This window comes from Sebastes fasciatus, chromosome 15 (assembly GCF_043250625.1).
Source record: "Sebastes fasciatus isolate fSebFas1 chromosome 15, fSebFas1.pri, whole genome shotgun sequence".
Taxonomy (NCBI): domain Eukaryota; kingdom Metazoa; phylum Chordata; class Actinopteri; order Perciformes; family Sebastidae; genus Sebastes; species Sebastes fasciatus.
In genome coordinates this window covers 2322730-2350088 of record NC_133809.1, presented here as the reverse complement: position 1 = coordinate 2350088, position 27359 = coordinate 2322730, and the positions used below count along the sequence as shown (strand labels likewise).

At 43.4% G+C, this 27359-nt stretch overlaps 1 protein-coding gene across 1 annotated transcript in view; it reads left to right on the top strand.

The window, feature by feature from the left end:
• The window catches only part of arhgap5 (Rho GTPase activating protein 5), a 58559-nt gene that overhangs the window by 8017 nt on the left and 23183 nt on the right, over positions 1-27359 (top strand). Inside the window, 4 exon segments of the mRNA XM_074661222.1 lie at positions 637-1063; positions 1065-1422; positions 1425-4570; positions 7971-8124. Coding sequence (XP_074517323.1) covers positions 749-1063; positions 1065-1422; positions 1425-4570; positions 7971-8124 — 3973 coding nt within the window. The 5' untranslated portion in view covers positions 637-748.

Here is a 27359-nt window from a genome sequence, read left to right as displayed (position 1 = left end):
GATGATGATAACAAATCTGTGAACTGATTTATTTTCTCTGTTTCATTCTCACAGCGAAGCAAATCATTTCTAGGTCAGTGGCTGTCAAAGGGCTGGAGTTGCATGCCATTTTTATCCTGCCTCGGCACAAATTGGTTGAAAGCACTTCTTTTTCTCTGCGAGGGGAAAAGTGACATTGCTGTGATTGAATTACTCTCCCTTTTCTCTTATATAAGTCGTATTGTCACACTTTTTGTTTTTGTCACATTTTTGTATTATAAACCTATTATGGTAGTGTTTTAAGACCAGCACATTTTACTACTAATACATGAAAGACCGATCAAAGACCTTTTTATTAAGCTTTTACCATTTAAGAGGGATTATTTTGTCCTGCACAATGTGTGATAATGTGTACCTTTGTCTAATTTCCTGATAACTCAGTGTAATGCCAGATTAACATGTCTGATTTGTTGTTTAAAATCACCACACCATGCATACATGTGCATGTATGTCCCAGGGGGATGTGCTGAGAAACAAAAAGCTAATTATATTTTTTGTGATAAGGAGACTGAAGTGCTCTGAGGACAAATGAGTGCCAATATGTTTTTGTTTGTTTTGCCTCTATCTTTTCCTAATTGTGAATTCCATGTCTTGCAGGCAGGTGATAAAAGGAGAAGCCGGCTGTTCTATCCCAGCTTAAAGAAGACCCCGGGATAGAAACTGAGAGAGATACACTGAGTTGGACCACCGCTGAGGGAAATCAGGATGAATGTGTCTCTGTATCACTGACAAGCAGAACTGGAATGATATCTTGACCCTTTTTACTGGAAGTGACCAAGTTAGCGATGAGCGGGGGGATATAATGGCCAGGAACAAGGATGCGCGCCCCCCGTCATTCGCAGTCAGCGTGGTTGGCCTCTCGGGGACGGAGAAAGATAAGGGAAATTGTGGCGTTGGCAAGTCCTGCCTATGCAACCGATACATTCACCCTAATGCGGACAGCTACTACTCGGAGCACACCTCAGTGCTGAGCACAATAGTCTTTGGGGGGCGCGTGGTTAACAATGACCACTTCCTGTACTGGGGGGGAGGTGTCCCATCGAGGGGACGATGGGTTGGACTGTAAAATACAAGTCATTGAACAAACGGAGTTCATCGATGACCAGACGTTCCTTCCGCATCGGAGTACGAACCTGCAGCCGTACACCAAACGGGCGGCAGCGAGCAAGCTCCAGTCGGCAGAGAAGCTGATGTACATCTGCACGGACCAGCTGGGCTTGGAGCAGGACTTTGACCAGAAGCAGATGCCTGATGGAAAGCTGAACATCGATGGCTTTCTGCTCTGTATCGACGTTAGCAAGGGATGCAACAGGAAGTTTGATGACCAAATGAAGTTCATCAACAGCCTCTACTCCCAAATTGTCAAGTCAAAGAAGCCCATCGTCGTGCTGCCACAAAATGTGACGAGTGTGTGGACCAGCACCTGAGGGACCTGCAGACCTTCGTTGCCAGCAAGAAAAACCTGCAGCTAATTGAGACGTCGGCGTGCTGCAACATCAACGCGGAGGTCTGCTTCAACGCCCTCATCCAGCAGCTGGATAAGACGAGGGGGAAGCCAAAAACTGTGCCATACCTGGAGGCGTACAAAGTCCAGCGGCAGCTCGTTGCCTCATTAACAGATAGATTTGAGAAATTGATAGTGCACACGGTGAGAGATTACCACACCACGTGGAAAACGGTGATCAACAATCTGAAGGGCCAGTCTGACTATGACGAGTTCATCACCCTGGAGGGCTCCAAGAAAGCACGCAACATGTTCACAAAGCACATTGCACAACTGAAGCAGGAGCACATCAAGAGGAGGAGGGAGGAGTACCTGACGACACTACCGAAAACCCTTAACAATCTCCTCAACAACCTGGAGGAGGTGGAGCACCTCTCATGGCCTGAGGCGCAAAGCGTGATCCGGAACCGGCCCGATTTCCAGTACTGGTTTGTGGTTCTGGAACAAACGCCGTGGGACGAGACGGACCACATCGACATCAGTGACCGCAGGATACCCTTCGACCTCCTTGACACACTCGACGGTGAGAGGATTTACCACAACCACGTCCAGCACTTGCTGTCAGAGAAGAGACGGGTGGAGATGAAAGAGAGGTTCAAGAAGACGCTGGACAGGGTTCATTTTATCAGCGCGGGGCAGCCTTGGGAGGAAGTCATGTGCTTTGTCATGGAGGACGAAGCCTACAAGTACATCACCGAATCAGATAGGAGGGATGTTTACTGTAGACACCAGCAGGAAATAGTTGAAAGGGCCAAAGAGGATTTTCAGGAAATGCTTTTTGAGCACGCTGAGCTGTTCTATGACTTGGATCTGAATGCCACCCCCAGCTGCAACAAGATGAGCGAAATTCACTGCGTGCTGAATGAGGAGCCCAGATACAGAGCGCTGCAGAAACTTGCCCCAGATAGAGAGTCGCTCCTCCTCAAACACATTGGGTTTGTTTACCATCCCACCAAGGAGACATGCCTGAGTGGGCAGAACTGTGTGGATCTGAAAGTGGAGCAGGTTTTAGCAAACAGGCTGGTGCAGCTCGACCACGGGCGCTCCAATCTCTACTATAACAGTGCCAACATCGATAAGATCAACCTCTGCCTCCTGGGAAGGGAGGGTCTCTCACAGGAACTAGCCAATGAGATCAGAGCTCAGTCCACAGATGATGAATACACCCTGGATGGTAAAATCTACGAACTGGAGCTTCTTCCCGTGGACGTCAATTCCACGCTGCTCTTCAGCCACACGTGGGTCACCACTTTCAAGCCACATGGCTGCTTTTGTGTATTCAACTCCATAGAGTCTCTCAACTGTATTGGAGATTGCATAGGCAGGATCAGAGCGGAGATAGCACAGAGTAGGAGAGACAGGTTCGCTCAGCCACTGCCGTTCATTCTAATCCTGGCTAATCAGAGGGACAGTGTTTGCAAAAACATACCTATCCTGAGGCACCAGGGCCAACAGCTGGCAAACAAGCTGCAGTGCACCTTTGTCGACATCCCCTCCGGGGCGTTTCCACGTAAATTCACAGAGTTCCAAATTAAACAGGGTCTCCGAGCAGTGCTGGAGGGGCTGAAGCATAACTTTGACGTCTTGGCCCCGCTGCCCTCTATCAAAGACATGTCAGAGACGGACCTGAGGATAGTCATGTGCGCCATGTGCTGGGATCCTTTCAGCGTTGACCTCATCCTCTCGCCTTTCCTAGACTCACACTGCTGTAGCGCAGGGCAGCCGGGCCAGAGCAACACGCTGATCCTGGACAAGATCATCGGGGACAGCAGGAGGAGGATCCAGGTCACTGTCCTCTCCTACCACACTGCTATCGGTGTCCGCAAAGATGAACTGGTGCACGGCTACATCTTGGTCTACTCTGCCAAACGCAAGGCTTCCATGGCGACCCTGCGGGCGTTCTTGGCTGAAGTCCAGGACGTGATCCCCGTCCAGATGGTGGCGATTACAGACAGCCAGGCAGACTTCTTTGAGAACGATGCCATCAAGGAGTTGATGACGGAGGGGGAGCACATCGCCACGGAGATCGCTGCCAAGTTTACAGCGCTCTACTCGCTGTCACAGTATCACCGGCAGACAGAGGTGTTTACACCCTTTTTCAATGAAGTGCTGGAGAAAAAGCCCAACATTGAGAGCTCCTTCCTGTTTGACAGCTCATCACGGGAGTGCACCACCGGCGCCAGTGAAGACGTCTTCCCCACCTCGCCCCATAGCCATTCCCCGCATTACAACACCTATTACCCAGAATCTGATGATGACAATGAGGCCCCCCCACCTTACAGTCCAATAGGTGATGACGTTCAGCTTCTCCCCACACCTAGCGAGCGGGCCAAGTACCGCATCGACCTAGAAGGCAACGAGTACCCGGTCCATAGCACGCCTATTGGAGACCACGAACGCAACCACAAAGTGCCTCCACCTGTCCGGCCCAAACCAGTGCTCCCAAAACCTAATGTGAAAAAGCTGGACCCCAACCTGCTCAAAACCATTGAGGCCGGCATGCGAAGCAACCGTCGGCTGCAACGTGGCCCGATGACGCACAACGAGGACGTGGAGGCGTCAGACAACTATGCAGACCCTGTGGACACCTTGCTAAGGTCCAGGGGCTTCCACAACGACGACATATACGCTGTGCCCGATGACACGCACAGCCGCCTGGTCAAAATAAGAAACTCCTTTGGCGGCTTGCACGGCCTCCACGGAGGAGGAGAGGAAGAGAATGGATTTGACAGGAAGTGTCAGGCCGGACGGCGGCCGTCGAAATACAAACATCGCTCTAAAATCCTGTTCAGCAAGACGAAGGCCTACCAAAGACGATTCCACTCCGACAGCGATGGGGAGGAGTCGGGCCCCGCCACGCAGAAAAAGAAAAAGGGAAGAGCCCACCGGGGCAGCGAGGAGGACCCGCTGCTCTCCCCTGCCGACCCCTGGAAGGGCGGGATAGATAACCCCGCCATCACCTCGGACCCCGAGCAGGAGGACAAGAAGATGAAGAAGAAGAAGAAGACGCCAAAGGAACCGAAGAAGGTGAGTCTTGTCTGTCATGAATCTGACTTTTGCAGAATTTCAGGCCCTGTCTCCACGTACACAGATGATAATAATAATACAAAAAAAAAGAAGAAAACTCTGTCTACGCGACCTTTGTTTGAACGCCGAAACGACTCCAAACGCTTGCCGTAATATTTACATGTCACCATAAGTGAGATCACAAGTTCCTTCGTCTTCATTACAGTCAGTGTGATGACAGTTATTGTTGATGGGGGGGCTGGGACTCCTGTCATCAATCTGCTGTCATCAGCTGTCTCTTCACATGCATTAATTAGGAAAGGGAGGTTATTCGGGTTTATATCTATAGATGACCCTTCTGAATGCTCCAAACCTCGCCTTTAATCACCCAAAAGCACATGATGTAAAGTAATAATTAGTCCGAGCAGCGCGAACAAAACATAAAAAAGCCAGTAGTCCGACATCTTTGTTATTGTTTCTGGCGCATGCTCTTTACACAAAGCAACAATGGGCATGAAACGAGGAGAGGACGTCATCGTTTCCCCAAACGCTCCGTTTTACACGTCGACACAGACCCGAAATTCTGTTTGCGTGTGGACAAGAGGCCAAAACGTAGAGAAAAATATCCGTCTTTTAAAATCTCTCTATACGTGTATATGTGTTTTATCAACTGCTTTTAGCAAACAGCGCCGTTTAAAAGTCATTTTTATAGAGCGAAAAAAAGACAGAAAGAAGCAAGGCAGCAAAGATATTATAGCCTCCAAGAGCCAAAGCTTTCTTGTGTTTTTTTGAGGGTGACTGAAAGGGAGCTTAAGTGCATTGAATATGAGTGAGATCATGAAAGAGTGTATGTGAATGAGAGCAGAAGAGATTGTGTATAGTAGTGTGTGGGTGTGAGATATGAGCAGATTTCTGTTTTTAATCGGCCCGGGACTCACGGTTAGAATAAACTAATTTGATAATTGATTGATCTGACCCACTGCTGAAATGGTTTATGAGCCTCCCCCCCCCACCTTACAGGCCCCCAGACGACCAATAATAAAGCCTGATAAAAGACACACTGTTAAAGACAGTTAGGGCTCTGTCTGCATAATCTCAGAGCAGAGGCTGCATCTGTGATAAGATGCCTGCTTATCCTTTAAAACAGCTCTCTAAAGGCTTGTCTGAGACGGCTGAGCGCACTCACGAATGTATAAGCAAGAGCGTTTAATATAGCCACGATTATCTTAAGACAAATACTGTATGCACGGGGAAATTAAACCAGCACTTTTCTGTAGAAAAAGACACCTACAAATGAAGAAAAATGTTAATCAAACAGCTGTTTAACATGCAGTTAAAGCACAGATTGTACATGTACGCACACCCACACATTAAGGATGGGGAAAAAATAGATTCACCTATGTATTGCGATTTTGAAATTGACTTTTTAATGCCAGAATCTATATATTTGCCTCATTTGAGTCTATGCGAAGGTAGAAGGAAGTTACCGCTTTTATTGTTGTAGTCCGACGTGGCGTCATATCTGTTTCAAAAGCCAAAACAACGCCGCATTGAGCCGAAACCATGGATGTATTATTCCCCTCCCATGTTAAATCCAGCGTGGTAAACACTACACATCCAGTAAAGTATGGAAACACTTTGGGTTTAACACATTGTCAGGAAAAGCAGAGCGAGACATCACGGCTAAAGCTGCATGTTAACTCTGTCACGGACAGGAAATGTTATCGTATCGCATCGCGGTAACGTGCGGTCGAGTTGCCGTCGCTCTCATCTCCGTGGTCAAATGGGCCGGCGCTACGACTGTAGAGCACCCATATACTGACATTTATGTTAAATGCATTCAAACGGCCCCGATGGAGCTGACCATGGATGGATAAAGAAAACGGAGCTGACGGGAGAGCTAGACTTAAACCAGTAATTAACTCCTAACAAATTACTTCTTAATTTGCATTAGAGATTCACATATGAAATCTAAAACGGCAATATAAACTACCTCCGTTTTCAAACTCAAAATGCATCCTCAATATTTTCCCCTCTTTATACCTTAAATTGAGCCTCGTTGAAACAAACTTGCATGATTTCAAATGCTGCAGATCTTAAGCTGCAACATCTGATTCTGATTAGACATGTTTGCAGCCACTCGACAAATATAATACACAACAAATCTGCCTTTTGGCGGTACTGCTGTTTAGCAATTGCAGTGTGAAGCAAAACAATCACAGCATGCACGATTTGTCAGTTTCTCCGTCGCCCAACACACACAACAATCGGAGTTCACACACACGCACGCGAACGAGCACGCTGGCACAAATCAGATAATAGTGTGCAAATCAGTATAGAAACAGCCGCCGGCGCTACATGGGCGTCATGAATGCAGGGCATTGTTGGAACAGTCAAACTGTCTTTGATAATCAGAGGGGAGAGCGAAAGGAGAACCACAAGGTACAAAATGGAAGGTGTTTAGTCGCCGTCCCGGCCAATTAGAGTTGAGGCCGAACCGCTGTAGGCATGACAACACTTTGAAGAGCAGGGGAGTGTGGGAAATCAAAGCCACCTCGGCACCTCGTTACTCGTCCCAGCTTCGGTCTTGAATAACGGTTTTGTCTGTTGTTGTTCTTCTCGTCTTCCTCCACATGAACCTCCCTCTGCTATCTCCCTCTCTCTCTCTCCCTTCATCCCACTAACTTTCTGTCTGATCTATTCCCCAACTGCCCTCCTCCTCTTCCTCCTCCTCCTCTTCTTCTTCTTTGTCTCTATCTTCTGCCTCCTCATCACCCTCTTTTCATTTCTGCTCTCCCTTGTGTCTTTTTCCTCAATTCCCTCTTCTGTCTATCTCTTCATACTCTTCCTTTTCTTTCCTTAAAACATATTATTCCTTGACTTCCCCTTCTCTCCTTTTCTTTCCCCTCATCCCTTATTATCATTCCTACCTACTATTGTCTCTCCTCCATCACCCCGTTTGGCTTCTTTCCTCTTTTTCTGTCTCTTAATCTCTTGTTTTTAAACATTCAATTTCTTCCCTACTTCCCTTTTCTTTCTTACTCCTTTCCATCCCCCTTTCTACTCTCGTCCTCCCTGCTTTATCTCTTTCTTTTCCCTTCCTTTCTTGCCTCATATCCCCTCCATCCTTCCTGCTCTTTCCCCTCATCCCTTACTATCATCTCTACCATCTCTTCTCTTTTTAAACTTGTACATTTCTATTTTTACTTCCCCTTTCCTTCTCTTCTGTTTTCCTTATTTCCTAATTTTTTCCCTCCCTACTTCCCTTCTCTTTCTTACTCCTTTCCATCCCCCTTTCTCTTCCCGTCCTCCCTGCTTTGTCATCTACCTCTCTTCCCTCTCCCTTCCTTTCTTGCCTCGACTCCCTTGGTTCTTATCTCATCTCACCCTCTTCTTTTTCTCTCATCCCCCCCTTTTATAGCCGAAATCTTCCAAGCCCCCGAAGCCTCTGTACCCCCCCACCCGGAGAACCTGGGAGAGCAACTATTTTGGCGTTCCCCTGCAGAACCTGGTGACATCAGACCGACCCATCCCACTCTTCATCGACAAATGCGTCGACTACATCGAGCGCACAGGTGAGTCATGCGTTTCCATCAGTCTTATATCCCGCTCCTCTTCTTCCTCTTCCCTCCTGTTGTTTTTGTTCCTTTTATCTTCCTCTCTCGGTGCGTTCAGGTGCAGCCGAGCTCTCTCTGGTATTTTGTAACTCTTGCAAGGTACAGCTGGTTTGTTCTTACATGCAAAAGCTTTGTGGTTATTTGCTGTGAAAATGCCTCTCATGTCTTTCCAAATGAGTAACTGAGAGATAGAGGGAGGGACGGAGGGATGGGGGGGTGGTGGTGGGAAGGATGATTTAAGGTGGGAGTGGGTAGCACATGAATCTAAATTGTAAGAAGATTCACTTCTCGGCTCTGATATCATCCAGCAAACATGTTTTGTCTGGTCTGTCAACCAGCCTGCCAGGCTGCCAGTCAATACAAGTCAATTTGAATTCAATGTGCTGCATTGGCACGGCATTTGATCTGTTGCCAAAAGTGTAAAAATGGTAAAAGATTACCGTGATCAGAAAACTGATTAAGGAATGCAGTGGAGAGATTTACACAAGTACGTGCCATCCATTAATCAACACAAGAAAGGAGAAAATGAGACACCCATATGAAAGAAATTTCAGATGTGAAAAAGTTAAGAAGTTTCTGTGAAGTATCTTTGTAGATCTTTGTTGTGGCTGAAAGTACAGCTGAAACAGCTATGCCAAAAAATGTTTTACTAAAGAAAATGTCAGATATTTGCTGGTTCCAGCCTCTCAAATGTGAGGATTTGCTGCTTTTCTTTGTTTTATATCATTGTAAATTGAATATTTTGGGGTTTTGGACTATTAATTGGACAAAACAAGCAATTTGACTATGCCACTTTGGGCTCTGGGAAATTGTTATTTATATTTAGCAGATTCATCCATCATGAAAACAATTGTTTGGTGCAGCTATAGCCAACAGTGTGAGCTGTCAGTAATACTGTTGTGTTGTGTTCACACCAAAAGCAAAGCAAATTTTCGCCTCGCTTTACTCGCACGAGTTGGACCGCAGGTATCATTTGTCTTCATTCACGCTAGACGTCTCCATAGATACCAACAACTTTTATTTCCTCCATCAACCATGGAAGAAATAACCACTGTTGCTGCTTTGTACATGTTGTGGAAGTCCCAGATATGTCAGAAAACCAAACGCTGTTGTGTCTGGGTTCATAACATCACTCTGCGGCGAGCTGTATTCACATACAGCGCCATTGCACTGACTGTATCTAGCAAGCCACACGTCAGTAATGCGGTATGAACCCAAAATAAACAGATTGTGCTGTGATTTAATTGCATTAAACTGATCAAAAATTATGCCGAAATAACTACATAATAGTAATAACTCCAAGATGACGTCCTCAAATGTTTTGTTTTGTCCACAACTCAAAGATATTCAGTTTACTGTCATAGAGGAGTAAAGAAACCCACAAATATTCACATTTAAACTTTTTTTTTTGCTTAAAAAATTACTGAAACCAATTAGTTGATTATCAAAATAGTCGGTGATTAATTTGATAGTTGACACTAATCTGTTAATTGATTAATTGTGTTTTTAATAGTGAGTTGGAAATCAGTGGTTGCATCAGAAGAGCAGACTTAACTCTGGATGAATAAAGCTTTAAAATAAGATATGCGGCTTGTTTGGACATGTGTAGCTCCGACTGGCAACGCAATGCATGCTGGGTATGTGCTGGCTTCCCGCCCAGCTGTTGTAAAGAAGGCTTCCCCCCAAAGTTTGAGAGGCATAGATCTTCCCTTTGGCGTGTTAAAGACCCAAAACTTACTTTTTTCTCTCTGACCATGGTAATGAATATTTTAAACATATTTAATTTTGTATGAGTTTGTTGCATAATGTAGTTACACATGGTCCACTACTCTTTTTCCTCCATGTTTAGTGCTCTGGATGAGCTCTAAGAAGCAAAAGTGTCTCTTGCTGAAAGACCTCCAAGTAGCTTTTCCCCCAGTCAGAGTCTAAACTATCCGATGACGTGATGCTTCCTGTTGAGTTTTTGCTGCGGTGTGTTCAGGGGGGGTAGTGTTGGCTCAGTTTTTACTGAGTTTTTTATTGTGTGCTTAATTCTGGATCAGTATTCTTGACGTAAAAATCTCTTCAACACAAGACTAAAAATCACCTCACTCCCTTTTCCCTCCTCCGTCCTCCTCCATATGTGCAGCAAATGTATATAAGTAGTTGCATTAAAAGGAGGTATTTCCTGTGTTCCTACACGTCTGTTTTTGAAGGTAGCATTTGTGCCTGAGCTCTCTTCGTTCTGGGGCTGTTAATTCCTGTCCTGAAAATCCCCCCCGAATATGTTTTGATATTCAGCTGGATCTACATGAGCCCCGTCGGTGGCTGCCAACCAAATTTAGGATTTAATCCCGGCGCTGCATGTGTGGGTTCGGATGTGCGTGCGTGTGTGCGGACGCCTGCCAGCCGACGGTGGTGTATTGGAGATTTCATGGCTAGTGCTGTGAAACCCTCTAAGTCCAGACGGTCTGTTGGGTGGATTTAACAGCTTCTCCCCTCCCCTTCTTTCTCTGGAATATCATTTCTCACCAGACGCAGAGAGAACATCTTTTTTTTAAAAAGCCTGCTGTTGTATAAGGTGCTTCATATCCAGACAATTTAAGAGCTTTTTCAACTTTACGAGACCTTTCAGGTTGTTCCTCTGAGTCTAGGTAGGGGTTCAGATAGTCGTCGTGTACAGCCTGGTTGCCTGTTTAACATATTTGAGTTTATAGCTCAGAGGGTGGGGTCGTCCTGTGAATGTAAGTGATTGTGGCTGTTGGCGTGATCGCTCAGTGGTTAGAAAGATCCTCCTTCAGTGGTAAAACTGTGTTCCTGTCTGCACAGATCCACCCTGCTAATATCTGCTAAAATAAGAGACTGAACCTCTTCCAACTCCAGAGCTGTTGCTCCCTCTGACCTCTGACCTCTGACCTCTGTCCCAATGGGAACCATTAAAACATCACTATTATATCGTGTTATTGTTGTTTTTCCATCTGACACCAGACACTTGTCACTAACGTTGAGTGACAAGTTGAAATTACTTGTTTTGAATAGAAGACTGCAAATATTCACATTTGAGAATGTTAGACCGCTAAAGTTTTGTTATTCTGTTATTAAACTCAGTCCTGATTCATCTTTTATTGGTAGACTAATGGATTAGTCAGCTAATTGTTTCACCTCTACAGATTCACTAGATGAATCCATATAAGCTCAGCGTGGTCACAGTTTTATTTTTCTGGTTGCAGCGAGGGTCGGTAATCTCTGGGAGGCCAGACTGCTGGTTGGTTTGGTTTCACCACATGTAATAAGCTGCCAGCCGAGAGGCACAGAGGCAGAGAGGTGATGATAGCTATTTGTGGTGTCTCTGTGGTTTCAGACCAGAAAGTGTGAGAGGAACTGTGACTTTATACGTGTGTGAGGCAGAGCGTGGCTGTAAATGTGACTGAATGTGTGGAGATGTGAAGCTGTGATTGTGTGTGTGACCTTTATGTGCTGGGGTTTGTGTAAGTGATAAGACTGTGTGCGATGTAGTCGGTACGTCAGCTCTTTCCAAACTGCTCGATCTAACACACTGCTCATATTTTTCTAAGCTTTTATGGTTAAAACTCGACATGACATTTTCCAGGAACGGGCTAATTAAGCGTTCGTCTGTGTCAAGAGTTTTGTTTTAAGTGTGCGCCGTCAAAGACGAGTTAGAGAAACTCTGAGATAAAATGCCGCCATTAAATAAGGATGATGTTTGTTCTGTGCTCGCTGCCTCTCTGTTTCCTGCTTGTTATAATTTTTTTTAGTTCGTTCCAGTCACCACGTTCTAATTATAAATACAACTAACAGGCTTCCCGAGGGCCTTCAAACCCTTTTGTGGTTTTTAAGAAAAAGAAATAACCAAAGCCTTCAAGTTTTCTGAAAAAGAAGAGGTTGGCCTTGAATACGCTGTTTTAAATTAAAACTGAGATTTGTCAACATGCCTCAGCTGCGTGTCTGAGCGAGATGGGGATGTATTAACTGGGATAGATATCCATAATGAGTTATTGTCTTACCTCAGGAAATGGCAAATGTAAATCCACTCTTATTAAAAAAAAAAAGAAAAACAATTTCCTTGAATTAGTTGGCCATGGAGACTCCGACGTGATGTATAAGTAGTCAACCTAACCCCCAACCTATTTCTCTTGAAGCCCCCATATTTTCGGACGTTATCACCCTTTAAAAGAATTACAAATCCCCGAACAAAATCCTCAATTGGAATAAAGTGTTTCAGTGTATTAAATGAGTCTTTTTTATTAAATTAACTTTCTTTAATGAATAGAACTCGTCAGTTTCGTCAACATAAATAAAGTGATGACGTCTTTACAGATTCTCCAAGAGAATGCAGATACATAATATGATCTTAATTAATTTACTATAATAGCGTTGGAGCCGAAATAGTTTTTTGTCATTATGGTTAAATAAATGTAACTTATGGTGCTGTTATATTGCTGCTAGACCGCCACTGTACAGCTGCGTCCTACCTTTATGTGCGGCAAGCAGGAGCATAAATAGTGTTTTGACCGCAGTGAAGATGTTATTTTTTTAAAGGCTAAACGCCAACAAATATGAATTGAAGCAGAATATTTTTATTTAACAGCGCTCTGGGATTATTGGAAGTGTTAATGGAATCTAATTCTACAAATAGTATAATTATAAATAATAAGTAATAAGCAGTATTCCAATATTGCGGTTAGTGCGAAAGCCTTTGAATCTAGTATCTGATTCTTTGTTAGCTCGTAGGATCTTTTTCTCCATCAACCATCCGTGTGTGCTTGTGTTCATCTTATTATACTCATAGATTGATGTTTGGACATTGAGGACACAGGAACAGGCAATAAAGCACCATCTAGGATTACAAAACATCCTTCAGTGTCAGTTACTTGAAGCAAATAACTAACACGGAAGTAACGGTATGCTGCGTGCTGTATGATCTGTTCAAAGTAGGGATGTCCCCCACCGATCCAGGCATTTTTGTTGTGAATTGGCCCGATTCTTTGTTTGTTTGATACACCAGCTGTAGATCAGGATGCCATCAGGAGCAAAACACTACGGAGGATCGAGATGTTGTTAATCAAAGTATTGCATGTGTTGACTAAAACATTCTAAAACACGTTTGTTAGGTTTTTATAAGTACACCAGTTGTAAAAAATACCCCCTTGGATAAGGACGCAGTCACGGGCGAAAACGCTTTGAATGATTGGGATGAATCAGAAATCCTTCAGTGTGTTGTCAGCCTCACATACATGCACATGTATTTTCTAGTATTTTCCTAGGGAGATGTGAATGTGTGTCAGCGTAGATGAGTTTTTATGTCTGAGAGTCAAAATGATTGTATCTGAAGGAGAGTTTGTTGGTCGGTCTCTAAAGGACTAAGCTGCCTTGCATATCTCTTTGTGTGTGTGTGTGTGTGTGGCCTTTACAGCGCAGTGATAGGTCGTGACCTTACATTTCTGAAAAATGCAGCAGTCAGGGGATCAGGCTTTTAGACGGCCACGGTTTTACCCAACTGTACAAGGTCAGGAGCACAAATCTCTACTCTGTATTTTCAGCATTAAGCTTTCGCTGTTATCCGGAGCGACGTACAGAGAGGAAAAAAAAACTCCAATTTCTACGAGCATCCAATATGAAGGAGGCGAAGGGTTCAGAGCCGCAGAGACCTGATAATACTCCTGAGAGAGGAGCGCGGTGGAAAAGAAATGAAAGCTGAAGTAAAAGGAGAGATGAGAATGAATAGTGCGTGTAGAGAAGGTGACACGAGGTACTTCTCAAAAGTTTCCTGCCCACGCACTCGGCAACCTTTCTCTGTATGTAAGAGTGAACTCTCACAGATATCCAGACGGCGGTTGTAGCTTTTGAAAAATGACTGCTTTAGCGAGGGGAGCGTGTTAGGTGTCCTCTGTTAGGCGGCTCAGTGGTTACAGGAGACGTCCCTGTTAACAAAAAAGTCACACTGTCCAAACGTCCTAGAGGGAGACACCGGGACGTTCTGCTGCGTCAGGTGTTTGCTGAACGGCTGTCTTCAAGGGCTGTTAACCGTGGCATAACTCCAGTAGTCGGGTTTAAAGGAGAGTTTTAGTGTCTCCTGATGTTTCAGAGGCCGTTGAGGGTACAATTTATGTAGAAAAGACAGATTATCAGGGCTGGGACGATACACTTATGTCCCGATTCGATACTATCACGATATTAACACTAGACCATGGGAACAAGTTGAATCATACACTTCTAGGGACTTTTACTTTGGAAAATCTCTAAATGAATCCAGTAAAATGTTTGATTTTCAGCATGTATGTAGTCAGAGATGTCCTGAAGTCAAATATATCAGGATCATTGTCAGGAATTATTTATTATCCAGCAACCCAAAAATCAAAGGATAAAGACATTTCCCTCACAGATTAGTGGTGTTTTCTTTTTAATTTATAAGAGACATGTAATGTTTTATACTTCTGGTGAATATAATCCATCAATCTTATTTCCATAGATGTATTTAGTATCTACAGTTCCCTTTGTTAACACCTTATTTTGAAAACCGGACGTAGTCCCACGTGTCTACTTCCTCTAACTTCTCCAAGGTGGTCTCTAGCTCTCCCGTCAGCTCCGTTCTCTTTATCCATCCATGGTCAGCTCCATCGGGGCCGTTTCAATGCAGAGAACATAAATGTCAGTATCTGGGTGCTCTACAGTTGTAACGTTGGCCCATTTGACCACGGAGATGAGAGCGACGGCCGGCTCGACCGCCACGTTGACCGCAATACGATAACATTTCCTGTCCGTGACAGAGTTAGCATGCAGCTTTAGCCGTGATGTTTAGCTCTGCTTTTCCTGTCAATGTGTGAAACCCAAAGTGTTTCCATCCTTTACTGGATGTGTAGTGTTTACCACGCTGGATTTAACATGTGAGGGTGCATCCATGTAGGACCTCCAACGTTTTTTACTTCCTCGTTTCGGCTCGCTGCGGTTTGTTTTGGTTGACAGATACGGAACGGATATGACATCACGTTACTTAGACTACAACAATAAAAACGATAATTTCCTTCCACCTCCACATAGACTCAAATGAAGCGAATATATCAATTCTGGCATTAAAAAATAAATTTAAAAATCGTAAAATAAAATTGCGATACATGAATGAATCGATTTTGACTGATTGTCTTTAACTTTTTGGCATTAAAATGATGAAAGAGTTCCACCATTTAAACCTTTGATTTGAATATCATCCTAAAACCATTTAATTAATATACAGCACAGGAGTGAATAATTAACTTTGAGTGCTCACTGATGCTGGGTGTTGATGCAAATTCCTCACATTTTATATGCCACCCGTGTTGCTGTTTTAGCAGCGCAGTAGCCGTGTTAAGTAACCACATCACTGCACAAGCCTGCTTTTTAAATAACATACTTTTTTTAACCAAGTCTGTGCGTCTCATCAGATTGAAAACAGTTATTCTCTTGCTCCATTTGTCTTGATGGTAAAATTCATAAAATAGGTGGAAGCGGGAATGCAAAGCAGTGTAAGTGAGGCTCACTTGTTTTCTTCCAAAATGCTCTTTGTTCACCCAAAATTGCTGACATCTTGTGTTTTTAAAATGGCTAAAGCACACACGCCGCAGGCTCCAGTCTGCACCAGTTCAGGCTGCATATATTTTAATCTGGTATCAGTGAACCCCTGCTGACATTCCACATTCGTTATAAGTTCCAGTGAATAAAATATCAGCAAAATTGAACTGTGTGGATGGAACCCCCCAGCAGTCTCTGAAACTTCATCTTTTTGGCTGCCTCTGGGCCTGAAGCCAAAACGTAAAATGGCACAATAGGGTCGATTTTTGTCAAGTCCGCTCACATAAAAGCTCTCAGAAACATCAGTCTGGTGTCTGAGAATAAAACCTCGGTCTCGGAGAGGAAGCGGAGTCTTACAGACGACGACGAGCGGGCGGATGCGGCTGCGCAGCTCCCTGCTGCCGAACTCGATTAGAGAAGTTTTATTAAATGTTTCCTCCTCCCCAGAGACATGAAATGGTATTTGGCATGCAGACCGGAGAAAGGAGAAGAGAGAGAGAGTGAGAGAGCAGTGATTAAATGGCTTTTTGATGTTGATGCATTTGGAAGTCCCATTGGTTGTTATCTTCCTCAGCACTTAGTATAATGTGAGGAGGGATGGATGGAGGGAGGAGAGGAGCTTTTCAAAAGGACTTCCATCGGCTATTTGACTGAATGAAACAAGTCTTAAACAAAGTTTGCTTCTGGAAGATTATTTTAATCACTTTTAATGCACTTTTATAATTTTAGTTTTTAATTTCCCCTGCTTTTCTGGCTGTGTAATCGTTTCTTAATCAAAACCCCCGGTAACACAATTAAACACATGGCAGTCATAACAGAACAGAGAACAAGTTTCACTTTAGAGATGCTTAACGGGCATTAAATACTAAAGACAAGACAGATTGAGATGGATTTAAAATATATGGTCCTGTCAGTTTCACATCTGTTAATCAGTGCAGAGATTTATGACCAACATTTTTTCTCTTTTTAATAAACATATTGTGATTTATATCTGTATATATCTACCGTACATCCAATTTCTCGTGTGTCTCGTTTTGCTCGGTGCCGGTTGGTGCCGATGCCCTGCTGCTGCGGCTCTGGAAAGAAGGCCGGGAAACCCCAGCGGACTGGTTTTTAACTTCCACTCTGAGCCCCGCTGGAGAATTATTCAGCAGCCATGTCAACCAGGCTTCATACAAAGCTGATTATTGGCTATTTTCAGCCTGCTTTGAAGTCAGATCACCACTCCCGACTCTGCAGCGGCATAGAGGGATTTTCACTGGAGTGAAATAGATTTTTATAAAAATAATTCATAGGTTTTTCAGTATGTACTTGAAGGATGTAGTCATTCAGAGGACCCGGAGGTCGGACAGAGAGCGTTCAGAATGATATAAGGGGTATAAAAACACAACTGACAGGAGATAAGAAATAATCTTAATATACTGTGATTCTCTGCCATCCCTGTCAATCATTCTCTCCACTTCTCCGTATTATATCTCAGCCTGCAGCTCTCCGAGCTCCAACAAGAGAGGAGAAATCAGCCAAAGTGAGAGTTCAAGTTGGAAATTGATTGGCTGCTGGCTCGCTTCCAGTTCTCCATACACTCTTTGAATGTGTGTGTTGTGATGTGATTGTGTGTGTGTGTGCGTTGTTTTCCTGCTGGCAGCTGCACTGACGTCATGTCCAATGGAAACTTCCTGCTCAGTGGTCAGAGCGGCCGGTGCTCCCAGCAGCGTGATGGGACTGGTCTGACCGTCTGACCTGTGGCCGTCTGGTGTTACTGTCCGTCTGGGAAGAACAACAACTCACAGTTGGCCTCATTCACTAATATGTGCATAGAAATCTTCTTACTTTGTGCAGAAAATAAGTGCGCTCGCAAAATTACCGTCGGATTAATGACACGTGTGCACCGGATAATTTAGTTTTTACCAATGTGTGTATGTCAGTGAATCAGAATCATTCTAAATTGACAGGCGTGTGCCCGCTATTTGCAATCAGAGAGACAAATATTTTTTTTTATCCCGTTTGAATTGCTCCACGAATCACACATTATGATGTTTGTACATTTAAAAGATAATTTTGTAAGTCAAGAAAGTCTCAGTTTGTCGTAGTATCATTCAGTTTAGTGTGAAACCGCTCAGTGAACTACATTTCTCGTCTCGGACAATATACGATACCAACTCTAGCTAGCTAGCTAACGTAGCTGTGTTCCACGTCACGACCTGATGTGTTTTAATAATAATAATAATAATAATAATAAATTCAACTTATAAAGCGCTTTTCAGGGACTCAAAGACGCTTGATCAGCAACTCCTGGTGTTTTTATCAGCCAGGAAGAGAAAGAAGGATCATCCCAGTAGGAAACATCGTAGCTTCGACATCGTAGCTTCAGAGAGAGAGAGAGACGTCACTACCACACTTCTGGGTGTGTCGTCTTTCTAATTATTTTCACAGTCTGATACTTCAACAGTTTTACAACAAACTGAGACTTTCTTGACTTGAAAAATTCTTTTTTAAATTGACAAACATCATCTGTGTGATTCATGGAGCAATTCAAACGGGATCAAAAATGTTTTGTTTCTCTCCGTTGACTACCGTTCATATTTTTTCTCCAAAATAAGGTCCCATGATGGTCCATCGGACGGGGCGGGACTTCGTCTCTCTATATTGACATTCTTATAGTTGAATATTATAATTCTGACAATATTTGATGAGGATGAAATGGCCTACATTTCATAGTTAATTGAAATTGAATAAATTAACAGTTTTAAATATTGTGTATTGAAAAGCCTTTTTCAATGAGGTGTGGTTTGACTATGCTATGCATTTAGTTAAAAGGTGTGTGTTTACATTTTAAGTTTGCAGCAAATGATCTAACTCATGTATTTATTAAAGACAGGTTTGTCAGCAGATCAGTTTTAAATATTGTAAGCAGAGAATGATGAAATATCCTGCAGCCATGTTGAACCAGGACAACAGACACTTCTGAATTACCAACACATAAACGCATTAGATGGAAAACCATACAGCTGTACCATAAAGGGTCGTGATTTTTGGCTTATTCATTTATTAGTTATATATCCATATCATTAGCCAACACAACGCCTCATTTAGATACTTTTCTGTTTTCCTTTGTTAATGTGAATGCTGCATATTTACATAAATATGTTTTTTTATGTTAAGTTGACAGTGATGCAGTCAGTCATGTGATTTGTTAAGTCACATTTCCAGCTTTATTTTCACACTTTGATCCGGGGCGAGTCAAACACTTTATTCCAGCTGCATGTTGTTGTTTCTCCACTGAACCAGGAAGTCACCGAATACCACATCTTGACCTTTAACGATTACCTCCGGGTCACCGGTGAATCTCATTCTCTCACATGAGCGCGCTGAGTGGATCTCTGGAGGGTTTATTGTGATGTTTCAGCCCCAGCAGGTGTTCTCTACAGTACGGTTTATATGACAGCAGCTGATTAACTTCCTGCTGCTCTGCGGGGAAATAAACTCTTCTGATGAACCGGCTTCTGTCACCTTTGACCTTTTTTTTCACAGTAGTGATCTAGTAGCTGAGGCTGAGTCACAGCTGCAGCAGCGTTTCCTAATACTTCCAGGTAAACATGAGTCACCGGCTGGGTGGTTAGAGTGACGAACTGGAGGCTCGTGGTTGGTTGAGCTTTAACTGCATGTAATAAACCACCAGCTGAGAGGCAGCGAGGTGATGGGAGCTATTTGTGTTGCCTGTGGTTTCTGAGCAGATAGTGTGTGAGAGACAGAGGGAGACTAAAATAACCCCGTGAATATGTGTGTTATAGGATGTATTCGTGGTACATTGGTTTCACAGACGTGAAGCTGCATCTGGGTTGTTGGAGATGTCAGGGCTAAGACACATACACTATGTGTGTGTGTGACGACTTAAAGGGATAGATCGGGTGTTGTGAAGTGGGGTTGTATGAGGTACTGCTCACCTACAGCAGATGACGGTTGGCCCAAGCAACGTACTGCTGTGGACGGGGGCAGCAGCAAGACGTATTTTAGACCTAAAACAATCAATATCAGTTTAAGTGCGCGCTATATTTAGAATGTTTTTGCCGGTTTACCTTGCTGTGAGACAGATATACAGTCTATGGTTCTGACGGGGAACTGAAGCCTTTGTATCCATCTATATGCTCTCGCCAAAGCAACCAGACTCCATTGAGAAAAACTGTAATTTTACCTCAGAACACAGGAGTTGCTGGTCTACCGCTGCCTCGATCGGTTAGCTTGTTCGTGTTATTGTGTGACTTTGGTGAATCCGAACTAATGCTTTAAAACACAAACAAACTAACTAACATACAAACTATACTTTACATACAGTTTTACAAACTGTTACACCTCTATGTATACTGTATATACATATCTACTACTTCTCTATACATACTACATCCTGTTTACATTCAGTTTCCCCATCTGAAATACTGTCTTATGCCTTAGATTATCATTTTGCTTTTACTTTTACTTGTGTGATTTCCCCTTTTATATATACATATTTTATGAGCAATGTTGAAGCAACCTGAGACCAAAGATTTTGATTGCCAATGACTGCTTTGTTGGAACTGATAAATGACAAATAAGGAACCTTGAACCTTGAACCCGTGTGTTCTGCGAGGTAAAATTACAGTTTTTTTCAGTGGAGTCTTGTGGCTTTGAAGAGGGCATGGATGGATATAACCGCTTAAGTTCTCCGTCCGAAAGGGCAGTCTTACAGCAAGCGAAACCGGCGAAGATATTCTAAATATATCATACACTTAAACTGATATTGATTTTTTTTTAGGTGGACCTTTCTTTTAGGTGTCTAAAATCTGTTTTGCTGCCACCCCCGTCCACATCAGTACATTGCTTTTGTTCCATGCCGTAACTCCTGTCTTGTTTCTCCAAACTGAGGGTGTGCCGACCGTCATCTACTGTAGATAATACACTGGCTGTGGATAAGTGCCTCATACTACCCCATTAACAACCTCATTTTAGGCTCCTGAGTGTCGCAGCTTGATTACGTTTTTGGTTCAGTTTTCCCTTCAAAGTTTAATTCACGCTTCTTTTCATTTCACATGCACAAACACATACACATATACAGCATTGCATCCTGCTGCCTGGCTTGTAGTCTTAATCTCTTCCCTGTGGATTTCCTGTTCACCGACACCAAGAGATAGGACAATGTGTGTGTGGTGCCTGTGGCTGAATATGTGAGCAGCCACTCCTCCATCACCCCCCTCTCTAGCCCTCTATCCCTCCCTGTTTTCCTGGTGAATAGGTGAAGCAGGGACTCTAACTCTAACCTCTTTCATCCCGGCTCTCCCCTCCCTCCCTCGTGGGCAGGCTCTGCCTCCCTCTCTGTGTTTCTTTTGGTCTGTTTGTTCTCAGTGTGCTGATCATCCCCAGAGAGTAGAGAGCAAGCCGTGGTGCTGCCTTTGTGGTTTAGTTAATTGAATGTGATTGCCTGTTTTTATTTTTTTGGCTTCAGTAATATCCTAACCACGACCTTCTCTCTGTGACTGCGTCCACAATGAGTCGGCTAAATGTGAAAATATCTTTTTCTCTTTGTTTTGACTTTCTGCTCCCACTAAGCTGCTGTTTCTTTTCTTTGTCTTTGAGCTTTTCAAAAGTCTTCTCCAGACTGGATGAATGAGCCGACGGCAGCTGGACAACTTTCTGTTGTCAGCTGTTGTCCTTAACCCGTATTTGTATTTTATCTGCCTTTATTATATTACGTCAAACTAGTTTGTGATCATTAAAGATTGACAATTCATCGAGAAGTCAATGTACGGAAAATTAATCTGCAGATGTTTTCGGAAATTGAATTGTTCTGGTAATAATTTTTCAAACACAAATTTGCTGGTTTTATCTTCTCAATGAAGATTTGCTGTCATTGTTTTGCATTATTTGAAGATAAATCTTCCTGTTTTGGGGGTTTTGTACTCTTTTCTTCCAAAGAATTTTTCACCGCCGGTAATCGTCAGTTGCAGCCCGAGCTATGAATCTGCTCTGACATTATGCACTACATTAAAACACATGCCTCCCCACATGCACTCATTCCTGCACTTTATACTGTGAACTTTTGCACCTCCTCTCCTGCTCAGTATTTTTGCACATTCCTGTACAAACTGTACAAACTGTTCAGCACTTCCACCTTAAAACCAGTATATTTTATGCACATTTCTTTTTAAAATTTTAATTAGGGCTGTCAAAGTTAATGTGATAGAGTGAAGATACTGGTATCATCTGAAACTATAAAAAACATGATGAATCCATCGGTACCAACCATGTCATACTAGCTTTTCATGAAGGAGGTTAAATAACGCTACAAACTTACGCTACATTTTGTCAAGGAAAAACTGTCATGTCCATTTTCAAAGGGGTCCCTTGACCTCTGACCTCCAGATCAGTGAATGTAAATGGGTTCTATGGGTACCCACGAGTCTCCCCTTTACAGACATGCCCACTTCATGATAATCACATGCAGTTTGGGGCAAGTCATAGTCAAGTCAGCACATTGACACACTGACAGCTGTTGTTGCCTGTTGGGCTGCAGTTTGCCATGTTATGATTGGAGCATATTGTTTTATGCTAGATGCAGTACCTGTGAGGGTTTCTGGACAATATCTGTCATTGTTTTGTGTTGATAATTGATTTAGAATAATAAATATATACATACATTTGCATAAAGCAGCATATTTGTCCACTCCCATGTTGATAAGAGCATTAAATAGTTGGCAAATCTGCCTTTAAGGTTCATTTAGAACAGATAACAATGTGCAATTCATTTGCAATTATATATTTGAATCGATTGACAGCCCTTATTTTATATTATGTCTCTTAACTTTTGTACCGTATTTATCGTTATGCACTCCTCAACCCATGTTGGCTGTGATGAACATTTTCTTTGTTTGATGAATGAAAGAGGAAGAAGAAGATATTTCAGTGTGGACGTCGATCTTTATGAAAACAACTTTAGCTGGTATATTGTGGATATATAGTCTCTCTCTCTCTCTCTCTTTATATTGCTTAAAGTGAGAGGGCCAATGTGAGGATTAGATTAGGGCGATTGGTTCTGGCCTCTAGCGTGCGTTTGTGCAGCAGAGTATTGGGGGGGGGGGACAGACGAGGCCAGTTTGAGCCGGGCCGGCGGCTACATCAGGCTCGGGATGCATCGTGTGTGTGTGTGTGTGTGGTGTTAAGATGAACTAGCATGCTACAAATGTGTGTGTGTGCGTGTGTGTCTTGGGGGCAGGCTGTGCAGAGAGAAAGAGGAAAAAAAAAAAGGGCGAGATAGAGGCTAGTGCGATGCCACCTGGCTCCGAGGCAGTCATCTGGTCTAATGGGGCTTGTGTGTAAATGTGTGTGTGACAGGGAGTGTGTCCTGTGGCTGTATTTGAGCAGTCCAGTCGTCCATTAGTTTGCCTTGAAAAGCCCTTATGTTGCCCTTCTCTCTCTCTCTCTCTCTCTCTCTTTTTTTTTATCTCTCTGGCATGTTTTGTGCCACGATGCCGCCAGCGAACATGTGAGAAACAAACGGGCAGCAAAGTGGACATCTAGAGAGAGTGACCACGTTTTGCTTGCTTGGACTTGAATGTGAGCAATAAGGAGATAATATGTGAAGTGGAGCGTAAGACAAATCAGAGTGGCCTTCCCTCTGCCAGCTCCATTATTTCTTTGTAATTGGGGCACCTTGGATTACATCACTGGCCGTTTACCAAGCAGCAAAATCAAATAAAGAAACAGATCATCTTGGCTGCAGAATCTTAAAGAGTTACTAAAAACAAACACGTAGCTTTAGCTAATAGATTTGGGTTTTATTTGCCCAGGTTTGGATATATTTATCTCTGAGGTCTAAGCACAGGCTATAAACCACAGAGATAATACTGTTAGAGCGTCTTGCAGCTGAAGTAATCGTCTGTAGGAAAACTGCTGACAGGTCAAAACGTTGCATCAATAAAAAACCTGCAAATTTCACTTTGTGGACAACGTCTTGTTTTATTATTATTTATAATCCATCTAATGTAGGTTACGCTAGACTACCCTGAGCTCTGATTATCAAACGATTGACTCAGAGGATGTTGCAACTAACGATTGTTTTCATTGTTGATTAATCCGGCTGTTATTTTCTATATTAGTTGTTTGGTCTATAAAATGTCAGAAAATGGTGTAAAATGTAGATGGTGTTTCTCAAAAGCCCGAGATGACGTCCTCAAATGTCTTTTTTTGTCCACAAGTCAAAGATATTTATATTTACCGTCATAGAGGAGGAAAGAAACCAGAAAATATTCACATTTAAGAAGCTGCAATCAGAGAATTTTTACTTCTTTTTCTTAAAAAAACCCAGATTAATTGATTATCAAAATAGTTGACAGCCAATCGATTAATCGTTGCAGCTTTTAACACCTACCAGCCAATCAGAGACTAGACTGTAACATAATTGCCATCTTTCCCTAATGCATTTTTTTCATGCGATTAATTCGCACGTCAATATATTTTTATTTGAGCTGTTGTTTTTGTCATGAATACTTTCACACAGAAAGCAAATATTATGCGGCGAAAAAGCGACGTACCTTTTTCCGGTACAAGGTTAATTTTTCTGAGCTTTTGAACTGTGAATAAAGGCATCAACCAATCATGGTTGAACCACAACGCAACCTACTGCTTGAAAACACATGATGTATCATCTGAATGCATCCCGGTTCATTTAAAGGAGTGACTCTAAATACAGAGCTCTGATGAGGGGAACTGGCAAGGTTTCAGATTGAAGCTGTGATGTTGTAACACGTAGGGAGCGTCTGTAGTCCCGTAAACAGCAGCTAAAGTTATTCAGTCAGAGTTTATATAACTGACGTGTGGAGAACCTTTCGACATGTTCACTCCAGTCTGTTTCGTAAAAGTTTCTCAGGACTGAAATATGTGGACAGGCACATCTGTTTGACATTCAGCTGAAATTGAAATATTAAAATAAACTGACAGCCTTTGACTCCTCCGCACTTCCCTTCCCGTTTCTCGTCGTTAACAAGACAGCAGTAAAAAATGTCCCGGCTCACTGGTATTGTCGTCTCCGTCTGAGCCAATCGGGAGTGAAATGTCACCTTGTTTTCAGCTGCGACTGCAGTTCTGGCTGATCAGTGTCATTCTGAAAGCTTTGAATGATCGTTTCCCCCACAAAAAGTTTGGTCCAAATTTGGGATCAGCGGTGGGTGAGAATTTGTTGCTGGAGTTTCTGCTCATTTACAGATTTTCTGGTGAGTGTTTCCAGCTTTTGGGATGCATCTGCTTTGTGTTGTTAGAGATAAACAATGTGTACGGCTTGTGGATACAGCTTGCATCGTTTGGGTCTTACATAACCACAGGAACATCCATAATGGGTTGAAGTTAAGAAATGTGATTGTCAGCTTTTCAGGCACAGTGATGGACTACTAAGAGAAAACATTAGACGGATTTATTACAGAATCAACATTGCTTTATGTCATATACACTGGATTATCTGGTTACAGTGGCACCTGATATATTAGACAGCAAGTGAACATTTTGAACTTTGTGTTGGAAGCAGAATAAATGGGCCAGCGTAAGGATGTGAGCGACTTTGACAAGGGCCAAACTGTGCTGGCCAGACGACTGGGTCAGAGAATCTCCTGAACTGCAGCTCTTGTGGGATGTTCCCGGTCTGCAGTGGTCAGGACCTACCAGAAGTGGTCCAAGGAAGGAGAACCGGTGAACCGGCGACAGGGTCAGACCCGAGGCTCTTTGATGCACGTGGGGAGCGAAGGCTGGCCCGTGTTGTCTGATCCACCAGCATCAGAACTGCACCACGGAGCGGTGGAAGAAGGTGGTCTGGTCTGATGAATTTTCTTTTACATCATGTGGATGGCAACGAGTTGGAGGTGTCGACTCGGTCCCCAAATTCTCTCAACTCAACTCAATTCAATACAACTGTCTGCATCGAATGGACTGAAGTAGAACCACACTTTGGACCGCTTTGTTCTCTCCGCCATCGTCGCTAAGAGCAGCATCTCCGGTCTCTGTGTGTGACGACAGGCTGAGAGAGAGATCTCTCCTCTGGATTGGCAAATGCATCATTGACGAATGTTTTAATCTTGTTACAAATTAGAAACGTTTGTGAGATCAGAGGTGCAAGATGACCTTTATGTAGCCTAAATAAATAGAAAATCCATTTTCTTAATTTCACCAATACCATAGATGGCAGAAGCGTTAATGTCGGACCTTATCGACACTACGGTCTTGGAAAAACGTGGCTGGTTTAGTACCGGGTTTTCGGTATGCGTCCCTTGTCAGGATGTCATTAAAAGGGCTCGGATGGTAAAAAAAGAACAGCATAATAGTCCTTTAGCAGCTGTAAATGGAAAGTGTTGAGAGGATTTTCCTGCTGTTACAGACATGTCAGTCTGTCGCCCTTCTGAGAGCCACTGACCTCAGCGAGCACCTTGCTGCAGGCTTAACACACACACACACACACACACACACACACACACACACACTCAGCTGCAGTAGTTGTGTGTGTGTTTCTGATGATGCAGAGGCTTTGATGAAGGTCTCAGGAGGGCGTTTAGTCGGCCATGTTGTACAACACGAGGTGCTGACTCTCCTGCCTCTCCTCTTCTTTGTCTCCTTTTTAATCCTCCTCTTTTCATCTTCCCTTCTTTCTTTTCATCTTCCTCTGTTCTCTCTTCTGTGATTCCATCCTCTTCATCTTTCTCCTGTTAAGCTCTCCTCGCTCCCCTCTTCTCTTTACTCTCCCTCCATCCTCTCATCTCGTCATTATCTCCTCTCTCCATCCTCTTCTCCCCCCCATGTCGTCACTTGGCCTTAACAAAAATAAATGCTTGAAGTGTGTCTGTGTGTGTGCATATAAGTCAGTGTGTGTTGAGTTTTGTGTGTTTCTAACAGAATTTGAGAGCTAAGAAGTGACTCATTACTGCTGGCATTGTTGAAACGTCTCAGTTCACAGTTGTAGTAGAGGTTTGTGTTTGTAGTAAAAGTGAGTTTTTGTTACACTCCTCCTCGTCATCCCATCAAACTTTATAGGAATATTTCACCACGTTTGTATACAGATAGATTGTTGTTGACAGGTAGATGTTAAATTAAAATGTTGTCCAGTACACTGTGCTTTTTTCATTGATTGATCACTGATCGCAGAGCCATTGTCCTCCTTGCTTGTCCTCACTTTGTTGACATAGACGGCCGGCCGCACATGCATTTTAGTAAATGTTCATGCATGTGAGCGTGCCCCACTGGCTAGCTCACGGCCGTAGCTCTGCACTGCGCTCATACGGCGCTCACATGGCGCTCACACGGCGCTCACACGGCTGATAACACTGTCCCGACCGACAGCGCTGTCACAGAAGCGTAGCACCCACCCTCCAGTTCCTACTCAGGTTAACACTGTTAGCTCTGTCAGCAGTGTTGTCGTTGTTTGCACCGTTAGCGCTGTTAGCTCCGTTAGCTGCGAGCTGCTGTTTCAGCCATCGCCATGTTGAGAGCCGTGCAGAGGCATTAGAAATACTCCCAATCTCGCATTTAGCACCTTTAAGTATGCATAAAAACACTGCCATTATCTTTTTAAAAAACTTTTTAGAAAATACCGTACTGGGTACAGAAATTTAAAATGGAAAAGAAGCATCCATAAATACTAA